At 48.2% G+C, this 12,472-nt stretch overlaps 1 protein-coding gene across 1 annotated transcript in view; it reads right to left on the bottom strand.

Annotated features, from left to right (window-relative positions):
* The window catches only part of SLC25A48 (solute carrier family 25 member 48), a 117,272-nt gene that overhangs the window by 92,482 nt on the left and 12,318 nt on the right, over window positions 1-12,472 (bottom strand). The window contains exon 3 of the mRNA XM_077266098.1: window positions 11,849-11,920. Within this exon, the coding sequence (XP_077122213.1) occupies window positions 11,849-11,920 (72 nt within the window). The remainder of the gene's footprint in view (window positions 1-11,848; window positions 11,921-12,472) is intronic.

Below are 12,472 nucleotides of genomic sequence, written 5' to 3'. Positions count from 1 at the left end.
AGGTTGTTTTAATATTTTGTTGCTCTCTCAATCCATGTGATGACCCTCGCTTGGAAAAATAATAAACCAACAATATACATACCTTCTCTGATGACCTGTCACGTCCCACAAGGTAATCCATCTGAAGGGGTTAATTATTTTACAAGCAGGAGCTCTGCTATAATGCAGCTGTGCTGGTGCTTGTAAGCCCCGGGGAATGAAGGTAATGTAGGTCAATGACCTATAGTTACCTTCAGTCGCAGTGATGCGCCCCCTGGTGGATGTCGTCATATGACCTGGAGCGTGGGAAAAAGTTCCCAGGCTGCAGTTCATGAGGACATCCAGTAGAGGGTGCATCACCGCGACTGAAGGTAACTATAGGTCATTGACCTACATTACCTTCATTCCCCGGGGCTTACAAGCACGAGCACAGCTGCATTATAGCAGAGCTCCTGCTTGTAAAATAATTAACCCCTTCAGATGGATTACTTCGTGGGACGTGACGGTTCATCTGAGGGTATGTATCTTGTGCGTTTATTATTTTGCCAAGCGAGGGTTTGCAAATGGATTGAGAGAGCAATAAAATATTAAAACAACCTGTGTGTTTATTTCATTAAAATACTTTTTAATCATGTGTGTGTGTTTTATTAACCATTTCGTACTATTGGATTAATAATGGATAGGTGTCATAATTGACGCCTCTCCATTATTAATCTGGCTTAATGCCACCTTACAATAGCAAGGTGACATTAACCCTTCATTACCCCATATCCCACCGCTACACGGGAGTGGGAACAGAGTGGCCAAGTGCCAGAATAGGCGCATCTTCCAGATGTGCCTTTTCTGGGGTGGCTGGGGGCAGATGTTTTTAGCCACGGGGGGGCCAATAACCATGGACCCTCTCTAGGCTATTAATATCTGCCCTCAGTCACTGGCTTTACTACTCTGGCGGAGAAAATTGCGCGGGAGCCCACGCCAATTTTTTCCGCAATTTAACCCTTTAATTTCATAGCTAGAGCCCCCAAATTTGACACACAGACACTTGTTACATTAGTGAAGAGGAATATGTAATAAAAGACGGGATATGAGATGGTTTACTCTATGTAAACCATGTCTCATATCCTGTCAGGTTTGTGAAGGAGAAGGAAAAAGCCGGCAATTGAATTAGTGGATTTTATGCTATCTAGCGCTGCATTAAAAATAAATATACATATATAGGTGTCTCACTGACATATATATATGTATATATACCTATTCTATGTGTATATATCTTCTCTATTCTAACCTGTCAGTGTGATTTTACTGTACACTTTTCAAAGGACAACGGTGTGTAAAAATCGGACAGTAATACGGATGTCATACGGATGTCAGACGGATGTTGCGATAAAAAATCGCATGGCACTCGCATGACACTCGCATGATTTTCCTCCGTTTTTTCGGTCCGTTAATCGGACCGATTTGTCTCTCGCCAGTGGAAATGAGCCCTGTAACCTTTTTCCTCTCAGGTCATCAGGGGTTAATGCAGTTTCCCCTGTGGCCTGCTGGTGTATTGCATTGCTGCTGGGTCAGCTGATGTTGGTGGTGACCACATCCGCCATCCTTTAAGAGGTCACCTGGTGCATCAGCTGACTGTCGGTGTTAGTTCATTCTGCAGCGACCTAGCTGGGAGAAGGATCTTTCTGGGAGCAGTGTTCTACAGCTGAGTTCGGTTTTCCTCGTGTAGTTTTCTTGCTGTGCGGTGCTTTACAGCAGAAAGCTAAATGTGGTGATCTTACTACCCAGTCCCTTTTGGTGTCTGTCTTTCCTTACCTCTTGTTGTATTAGTGCAGCGGTGGGACCAGTGCTCTCACCTGCCAGTTCCCTACGTAGGGATAAGTGAGGGACAAGGTATCCTGGTCAGCGATGGGGTGAAAGAACCCATATAGGGACAATAGCAAGATCAGGGCACATCCTCAGCGGAGTGGAGGAGGTGTCCAGTCCCCTGTTCCCTACCGACAGGGCCCACCATTGTAATTGTGTCCACTGTGTTCCCGGTTCTTTCTTACCGGGTCAGTCACATCGTGACAATGAGGGTGTAACCCAGCATTTACAGACTAGAATTGAAGTTTTAATGAGGACCTGGAGGTTAAAGGAGCGTTGTAGGCCTACTTAGCTGGAGACCTCACACCTCATGCAACACCTCCATTTTTTTTATTCCAGCCACAGTCAGAAGGCACTAACATCAGTTTTATATACTAGTATTGGTAGAAAAATGTAAGAAAAGTAACACAGATAGTTGACTGAAAGTAAGTGCTTACATCACAGGAAACCCACCAGATGGAGACTTAACTTGGAGTCTCCACATTTTAAAACAATAATTGTCACACACCACTAAAGTGGCATCTATTTCCACAGAGTAGAAATATTATAATACTCCTCTGACACGCCTTCCACCACAGGCAAACCACCAGATGGAGACCCAGCTTGGAGTTTCCACATTTAAAAAATTGTTTGTAGCATCAGCAGCAATAGCAACAGCAGGCACAGAAGACACCACAAAGATGGCACAGACTGCAATAATGCGAGATCAAAACATGACACTAAAAAACACTCCATTTCATAGTCTGCCCAATCTGTGACTGGCAGGCAAAATTGATTGGAGATCCATGACTTGTTCATTTTCATGAAAGTTCGGCAGTCTACACTTTGAGGGGACATCTTGATGCGCTTATCCTTCAGGACACAACCAGCAGCGCTGAAGACACATTCTGAGAGAACGCTGGCTGCCGGGCAAGACAAAACATCCAAGGCGTGACAGGCAAGCTCAGGCCACTCTTCCATTTTTTGAAGACCAAAATGTAAAAGGGTCCAAACACCCCCTGATGGCATTGATATTGAGCTCAGTATACTCCTGCACAATCCTCTCCAGTTGTTCACAATGTGACAGACTTGTACTCTGTTCTCTGGTGCACGGGCTGGTCTAAAAGAATGTGTGAAACGACTCGCAGAAATTGCTTACGCTATTTACACTGCTGCTGTTGCTGCTGCTGCTAATGTTTTGGAGATAATGCCTTGATCTTCCAGTGGGTAGGACATCTACAATTGGGATGCAAACTGTGTGCCTCACTGCTGTCTTGGTGAAAAACTCTCAAGATTGTCTGCAAACGCATTTCGATACTCCAGGATACGCGCATCCCTTTCCAGGGGGGAAGCATCTGGCTAAATTTACTCTTGCACTGTGGATCTGGCAACCCATTAGTCAGCACTATTTCTAACCCTAAGAATACAAGCATTGTGTTGAAGATAGTGCTGCAAGATGGTACTCATGTGTCGGGCGCTTCCATGAGGTCCAAGTCCATGCAGTGTTGGTGGCAGAGTAACACTTACGGTTCCTTCCTCTGTCCCATCCCGCTAACCACGGAAAACTGAGAGTGTATCATTATCCTCTTCATCTCCTGACTGTTGCTTGTACATCGTCTCATCCTTCTCAATATTTCATTAGCTTCAGCATCTTCACTAACAATTTGTCTGGTACCATGAGTCCCCTTTGATCGCTGTAAGTCACCCTCCCATGTCACCCGCCCATGTCCAGAAATTTGAGACATTGCTATCCCTTCCGCATCGCATCCTCCTCTGCTTCCAACTCTTCCTCTGAGACCATCACCTCCACAAGCAAAATATTCAAAGTGTGCTCCAGCATGTAGATGACCAGAATAGTGATGCTGATGACGGCATCATCAGTGCTAACCATCTTAGTAGCTATTTCAAAACTTTGCAGAAGGGTGCAGAGGTCCTTCACCTGTGTGCATGATTTGCACCACGTCCGAACTGCGTTGGCCCTGACTATGCAAAAGGACATACTGCACAAGAACTCGTCGCTGCTGCCACAGCCGCTGCAACATGTGCAGAGTGGAATTCCATCATGTTGGAACATCGTAAATGAAATGGTAGGCCAAAAGACCCCTGCAGCAATGCAAGTATAGAACCTGTCGGAAGTGAGCACACAGCGATCATGCTTTCTGCAGCAGTGCATCCAGGCCAGGATAGTGGCATAGAAATTGCTGTACAACCAGGTTGAGGATGTGAGCCATACAAGGCACCTGTGTGAGGTTGCCACGGCATAGGGCCACCATCAGGTTTGCACCATTATCGCACACGGTCTTCCTTGATTCCAGGTTTAGTGGAGACAGCCATTGCTCTAACTCGGCCTGGATACCTATACACATCTCTTGGGCTGTGTGACTGCAATCTCCAAGTCTTATTAATTTAAACACTGCCTGATTGTGGTGAGCCATGGCTGCACAGTACGAAGGTGGAGGAGATTCTATCTGCACTGTTGGAATATGTGTCTGATTGAGGGAGAGGTTGAGGGAAAAAATGGAGGCCCTTGAGGAGGTGGAGGAGGCAGAAGCAATGGAGGAACTGTTAGATACAAAGGTTTGTCCCGCAAACATTGGTGATTCAAAGACTTGTGGAGCTGTCCCTTGACAGCATGCGACCCATAGCCACCAGAGTCACGCAGTGCCCAGTCAGCGAGATGTAACGCCCCAGACCATGTTTGCTTGTCCAGGTGTCAGTGGTGAAATGTTCCCAGGCAGACATAGATTTTTTTCAGGGAACGGGTGATGTTTTCTGCAACATGCTGGTGTAGTGCAGGCACAGCTTTTTTTGAGAGATAATGGTGACTGGGCTACTGGTACTGGGGTACTGCAATGGCAATCAACCTTCAGAAACCATCTGTATCCACAAGGCAGAAAAATAGCATTTATGTGGTAACAGATTGGAGATGGTGGAGTTCAAGTTCTAAGCTTTGCTATGTGTAGGAGGAAACATTCTTTATGTTACCACAACTGCGAGACCGAGAGCTGGCTGCTGTGCTGAGAGAGGGTGGAGTATGGAGAACAGGACATACTGCTGGTCTGTAAGTGAGGTGCAGGTGGAGATGTTCTCGTGGATTGAGAAAGATGTGTTGTGCTAAGTGCCACAAAAGCAGCAGTCATGTCTACTTCCATAACAGCTGACAAGCTCTCATTCACCTCGACTTTGGTGGGTAAACAATTGTACTCTCTGTGGCTGAAGACTTGAGTGTGAACATTTGGAGTAGTGATGGAAGAAGAAGAAGCAGCAGATGGGGTTGATGGTATGGCCGGTGGTTGGCAAGGCTCGCTAGTCTGCATTTTAGCACAGTGAGATTCCCACACTAAGGTATGTTGATTGCTGCCCCTGTGAGCTGCACACTCATGACCACTGCTGGGCACAGGCAGAGTTGGGGATGAGGATGCAGTTCTTATCGTGGTTGTGTAACTTTGTTTCTGTGTGGGAGGCCACATTGTAACCTCTTCATCTTCTGCTTCCAACTCATCTGCTGAGCTACTCGGCTGCTACCTCTGGATTCATATCAAGTGGGATCTGCAAACTCATTGTCATCCTCTCTGTTCTCACTCTCTTTACCCTGAGAGTCACCCTCTTCCTCTCCCTGCCCTCACACCACATTACAGTCTGTGTGCACCTCTGGTATCTGATTCTCATCAAAATCACCTCCATCCTTGGTGGTTAACATCTGGTGATGAGGGTCTGGATTCTGCTCGGACCCTACTTCGTCCGGCCCCGGCTTCAACATGAAAAAAATGTGGCCATCTGTGCATATGCTTTCTTCCTCTGGATTCTGTGATTCTTTGGAGCAGACCTCTGATACCCATGAAATACAATGTTTGAATAGCTCTTCAGAATGTTCCATCTGAGGTTCCCCAGAGTCAGTTGGGGGTTTGGAAATTTTTGATGCTGGGGGAAACAAGGGTGATAGGGGTGCCACCTCAGAGGATTATACTGTGTGTGATGTTAAGGAAGAGAAGGAAAGGCCACTTGATGCAGCGCTTGCCATCTACTTGAGCACATGCTTTTTCTGAGCCTCATGTACAAGGAGAACCACTGTGTGGGAATAGTTCAAAATATAGATCATAAATGCAATTAATATTAGGGATAGATATGAGAGGGGTACTTATCAAGGCATAGATGTCCTGCAACCTCTACGCGTTTCGTGTGACGGCTCCTCAAGAGGTTAGATAAATAGATGCAGCATCTATTTATCTAACTTACTGACAAGTAGGGTGTCAACCTCCGCTGATAGGTAGGGAGAAGCGGAGGTACAGTTTAAAGAGAGGGATGTCTTATCAAATTTATGACAATTAATATCTTCATTGAGCAAGGCAGCTCAGGCCTTTCGTTTGTCTGAAATACATATATATATACTAGCTATTGAACCCGTTCTACGCCCGGGTGGCGAGCATTTATATTGGAATATGGTCTCCATCCTGATATGTGCTGCTCCTATCCTGTCATATGCTGCTCCATCCTGCGCCCCCATCCTGTCATGTGCTGCTCCACCGTGTCATGTGCTGCTCCATCCTGCGCCCCCATCCTGTCATGTGCTGCTCCACCGTGTCATGTGCTGCTCCATCCTGCGCCCCCATCCTGTCATGTGCTGCTCCACCGTGTCATGTGCTGCTCCATCCTCATCCCCATCCTGTCATGTGCTCCCATCCTGCGCCCCAATCCTATCACGTGCTGCTCCATCCTGCGCCCCCATCAGTGCGGGCGGCTGTGCTGAGTGCGGGCGGCTGTGCTGAGTGCAGGCGGCTGTATGTGGCTGTGCTGAGTGCGGGCGGCTGTATGTGACGTGGCTGTGCTGGGTGCGGGCGGCTGTGCTGGGTGCGGCAGCTGTGGACGGCTGTGCTGGGTGCGGTGGCTGTGCTGGGTGCAGCGGCTGTGCTGGGTGCAGCGGCTGTGCGTGGCTGTAGGCGGCTGTGCGTGGCTGTGGGAGGCTGTGCTGGGTGCGGCGGCTGTGCGTGGCTGTGGGCGGCTGTGCTGGGTGCGGTGGCTGTGCTGGGTGCGGCGGCTGTCCGTGGCTGTAGGCGGCTGTGCGTGGCTGTGCTGGGTGCGGAGGCTGTGCATGGCTGTGGCGGCTGTGCGTGGCTGTGCTGGGTGCGGCGGCTGTGCTGGGTGCGGCGGATGTGCTGGGTGCGGCGGCTGTGCTGGGTGCGGCGGCTGTGCTGGGTGCGGCGGCTGTGGGTGGCTGTGCTGGGTGCAGCGGTTGTGCGTGGCTGTGGGCGGCTGTGCTGGGTGCGGCGACTGTGGGCGGCTGTGCGTGGCTGTGCTGGGTGCGGCGGCTGTGCGTGGCTGTGGGCGGCTGTGCGTGGCTGTGGGCGGCTGTGCTGGGTGCGGCGGCTGTGCTGGGTGCGGCGGCTGTCCGTGGCTGTGGGCGGCTGTGCGTGGCTGTGGGAGGCTGTGCGTGGCTGTAGGCGGCTGTGCGTGGCTGTGGCGGCTGTGCATGGCTGTGCTGGGTGCGGCGGATGTGCTGGGTGCGGCGGCTGTGCTGGGTGCGGCGGCTGTGGGTGGCTGTGCTGGGTGCGGCGGCTGTGCGTGGCTGTGGGCTGTGCGTGGCTGTGGGCGGCTGTGCTGGGTGCGGCGGCTGTGGTCGGCTGTGCTGGGTGCGGCGGCTGTGCGTGGCTATGGGTGGCTGTACGTGGCTGTGGTCGGCTGTGCTGGGTGCGGCAGCTGTGGTCGGCTGTGCTGGGTGCGGCTGTGCGTGGCTGTGGTCGGCTGTGCTGGGTGCGGCTGTGCGTGGCTATGGGTGGCTGTACGTGGCTGTGGTCGGCTGTGCTGGGTGCGGCGGCTGTGGTCGGCTGTGCTGGGTGCGGCTGTGCGTGGCTGTGGTCGGCTGTGCTGGGTGCGGCTGTGCGTGGCTGTGGGCGGCTGTGCTGGGTGCGGCGGCTGTGCGTGGCTATGGGTGGCTGTGCGTGGCTGTGGGCAGCTGTGCTGGGTGCGGCGGCTGTGCGTGGCTGTGGGCGCCTGTGCGTGGCTGTGGGCGGCTATGGTCGGCTGTGCTGGGTGCGGCGGCTGTGCGGTGCTGGGCGCGGCGGCTGTGCTGGGTGCGGCCATTTTCTTGGTCCTGCTCCCGGAGTCGGCGCCTGCGCAGTCCGCGCTTTCCGGCGCCATTTTCTTGAAGACACTGCAATGTGTCTTCAAGAAAATGGCGCCGGAAAGCGCGGACTGCGCAGGCGCCGATTCCGGGAGCAGGGGGACAGTCACGGCCCGGAAGCGCGTCGGTGGAACGGGTCAGGTAAGTATACTCACCCTCCGCCTCCTGGCTCGTCCCTGCTTGTCCGGTGGAGATCGCGGTGTGCGTTCAGCGCTTACGCATACCGCGATCTCCTGGGAGCGTCGCTCTGTGCGGTCCAGACTGCGCCGGCGCTTGCGCTTGCGCAGTCTATAGAGGCTTCGGACAGAGTGACGCTCCCAGCGTTATATTATAGATATATATATATATATATATATAGTTGCACTGCCTGCTTTTCTGACCTATACTATGGGGTACTATCTTTCCATGTTGCGATAGTGTATTAACTAGCACTTATCGGTAGGGCACGACAGGAGTTTAGGGTCAGCCATCGGTGAGCGGGGGTGCCACTCTCGTGAGGGTCTATATATAGGGTGCCAACCTCCACAGTCAGGCAGGCATACAGACCAGGATTTATCTATAGGGTCTTTGCAGTGTGCACTTTATGTGTGTGGTGTTTGTAAGTGTTGTATGTCCCGTTTTTAAAGGTACATATTAAAAGTTATATTTTATACATTATTCATTTGGGTATTTTTTCTCATGTTAACACCTGAAGCTCTGCTACATTTCTCTTCAGTACTACCCTCCCCCCTCATTGCCTGCCAAGAAGTGAGAGCTTATCCTTGTAGGATCAGGAAGAACAATTTAATGCCAGAAATCGCAAGCAGAAAAGCTATTGATACACTGCATCAAGTGTGGGCAATTCATTTTCCCAAGAGGCCACATAAAAGGAGTGATCTGAAAACAAAATTGAATTTCATACTAAAATTTCAGACTAAAAGTATATGTATTTAATTTAATACTCTAATCACTTTTCTAATATATCTGGGATACTCAAATGGGACATCATCAAGGGGTTGGAGCTGTGGTCACTGCCGCAGCTGCTGTTCCCACCCTGAAATAAAGCGTCGTCGTTGATTTCATTATCAGGGGCATAGCCCCCTGAAGACATCCCCTGTGAGTATCCCAGCATGCATTTGAAGATCCTCAAATTATACATCATCGGAAGTAAAAATAAAGAATAACAAGCAGACAGGAAGTTAGAGTAATGAGGGAACAATAGGAAATGTATTACTGAAGTATAACAGAAAAGTGATTGGATTATTGAATTAAATAGACATTTAGTATGAAATTCAAGTTTCGTTTCAGGCCACCCCTTTATTTCTGCACAATATTAATTTTCTCGCTTTGTGCGAAGCAGGTGATTACAGTTTATGGTTTTGGTTAGCTACTATAGATACAGTTAGAGTCTTTTTCCACTACTAATTTCATCTCCTTTAATATGTCCTAACTTTTTCAAACTACGGTATTAGTTTTCTAATAAACCTCTATAATCTTCACTGCTCCATTAAGCTCATCTCTATTGGGATGCTATTTTACTCTGTCATGAGTCTAGTTCTGCTACTTCCAGACTAGAAACTAGAATTGACGAACTAAGCAAGGCACGTGATTGGTGGGGATAGGGCTAACTCTCAGTGAGTGACAACAATCTGAGCACACATGCTTAGATCAGGCTACACACCCCTCTGCTTGTATCCTTCTGCTGCTTTGGAGCACGATGCCTGCAGCTGAAAAGTGCTGCAATATGCTGCTGATCATTAGGAAGCATATCACGGGGCTTGTCACATGAAGGCACGACACATGAAACACGAAAATTGAACTGCATTACTGCACTAGAAATATGAAAAATGAGAGCGTTTAGCGCATAAAAAAGGCCAATTTTATGTGTACCTGGTAGCCACTTTTACTATGAAAACCTCTTATGAGACGGCATCTCTCTTATACCAGGTCCTACACTTTCTAGTGCAGTAATGCAGTTCAATTTTCGTGTTTCATGTTTGCATGTTTTAGTTCTGCAGTGTGCTGCCTTATTTGCTTGACTGTATAGGAGTTGGTGACTCTAAGGTTCAGCACCTGTTCACACTTAGTCTATGTTTGGATGTGACAGTCAGTTTTTTGAAATGTATTATTTAGCCTTCTGGCCGAGCACTCCGCCTCCTAGTCACAGGTGTTTTAATTGCAACTGGTCCAGTACCCCTATGTTTGGATGTGACGGTCAGTTTTTTGAAATGATTATGATTGGGTAACTCATACAAGGAAAAGAAGTACACACCCCCAGTGATCACCAACAGCTAACACTCAATTGGAATTTAAAAAGTTAACTCTTTATGTGCTTGTACTTTGATTGCTAATATCTCCACAACAGAGAGGCAAAATTAAAGAGAAAAACATGTTTTATTCTGCTCTGCAGCCACTATTATATTATCTGTGTAGTTCTGTGTGTAGTTCAGCAGAAAGGTCCTCTATTACAACGTGTTGAACTTTGCTACTTGAAAGAAAACATGGCCCCCAACATTATTGCTAGTGCACATAACCGGTTTTTGGATTGCACTCCAACCAATGTTATGCTATGGGGCCATGCATATGTCTACTTTTTTCCTCAGATGCTTGAGTTTGATTCCATATTTGGAGTTAATGAGTTCATGGAAAACATCAGACTGCGCTTGAATGACATCTGGAGTCCAATTTTCACAGACTGTCAGAATAGAGAAGATGGAAAATGTTTCCATCTTCTCCTCATCCGAGAGAATCCGAGCACACTATGATCACACTCTGACCAGAGTTTGATTTACATAAATGGCTTGATTCTTTCGCATGAGAGAATATATATGGTGTGACCCCGGCCTAATCAATGGAAGAGAATTATCAAAGTTCTTCAAAACAAAAATCCAATGTGTGTTAGGAGTCGAGTTTCCTCTGCTGCACAGGGGGAATCTCGATCCGTGTCTGCAGCGGTCTCCCATTCTCCATCAGCCGCAGTGGAGCCTGCTCAGCGGAGACATCGGTCCCAGCGTCTCACTGAGTCTGATTCAGTGCAAAGGGTTATTGCTGCCTCTCCAGGCTCTGCTATTGTACCCTGCACTGATCTACGGTGAACAGGCTTTTCTGGGACTAAGTCCTGCTTTGCACACACTGAGCATGCCCAGGGTAAGATCTCTCACTGGAGATCAAGGGTCACATGTTCAGGTACTGCAGCCAAATCTATTGGCCTTTCTAGGAAGGTCCTGTAGGTACGCAGGCTCTGTAGCAGCCTCTCATTGGTCCTCTTTTGGAAGGTCCTGTATGTGCTGAAGCTATTTAAGGCTCGCATGGCCGCACGGCCATGCGCTAGTATCTTCTAAAGTTACATGCTTTGCGCCACTGTGGTCATATGCCTGAATGTTTTCAGGGACCCGGCTAAAATAAGCCCCTAGAATGCTGGCACCTCCGGCGAGGAGATTGTGTATGAGAGTATTCAGGGACCCGGCTGAAATAAGCCCCTAGAATGCTGGCACCTCCGGCGAGGAGTGTTGTGTGCATGCATGACCACTGACTGCTCTCTTCTGGGTAGTTAGCCTGTGTCTCTGTGAGAGTTAACAGGGCACAGAGCTTTGCTTTCCCGGCCGCTCTGTGAAGCTAACAGAGCTGGTTAATACCGCCATATTGTGCCGCCATTCTCTTAGCAGCAGGATATTTCCTGCACGGTGGATCCCGGGTTGCGAACGCACCAATCACATCAATAAATATATTCGGTGCGTTCTGCAAACCCTAACAATGTGAAAAGAAGAAACAGATGATGGTTGTTCCTGGTCAGATGTGTGCAAAATATGGCTCAGGTATTGGCTTCAAAGTGAAATAATAATTTTTTTACATGGACTTTATGTCAAAACTGTGGTAAGATTTATTTGGAATATGCTAAATCTATAATGTATATCATTTTCCTATCTTACTTACACTTTCATTTCTGTAGATTGTGAAAATACAGTTAAACGTTGATCCATATCCTTGGCCAACTTGTAATCGGGCCTGTGAATACAACAGATGTGGAATTACATTTCATTTTAGCTGCTTTGCTCCATTCAAAAAACCCATAGCAGTGAATAGGAAGATGCCATGCCACCTTCTCTGTCACTACATGTTGCGTGTTGGTCCCAAGGGTAGGATGCACAACTCTTCGTTATTCATTACAGCTTAGCCTGAAAAGGTATCACAGTCTGCAATACTGTCTGCAAGTCTGCAATAAAATATATTGAATTACAAATAGTAAATGGGATCCACATAATTTTATGATTTATTTCAAAACATACCCCACAAAGATGCCCCTGTTAAGAATAGAAGTTAAGACATTTATCTTATCTTAAGGAGAAACTGTCAGCAGGTTTTTAGGGCTCGGATCAGACTGAGAAAAAAATTGCAGCATGCTGCGATTGTCTGTGAGAATCGGATCGCACTTGCCAATGCACGTCAATGGGTATGAGAAAAAAAGTCACACATCACATGGACCATGCATGTGGAGTCCTATTTTTACACACATATCTCAAAGGAAAACCAACATTTCATTAGCCAAGTACAGTAAAT

The sequence above is a fragment of the Ranitomeya variabilis genome, chromosome 5 (genome assembly GCF_051348905.1).
Source record: "Ranitomeya variabilis isolate aRanVar5 chromosome 5, aRanVar5.hap1, whole genome shotgun sequence".
Classification (NCBI taxonomy): domain Eukaryota; kingdom Metazoa; phylum Chordata; class Amphibia; order Anura; family Dendrobatidae; genus Ranitomeya; species Ranitomeya variabilis.
Note: the sequence above shows the minus strand (reverse complement) of the source record. Positions and strands in the feature narration are given on the sequence as shown.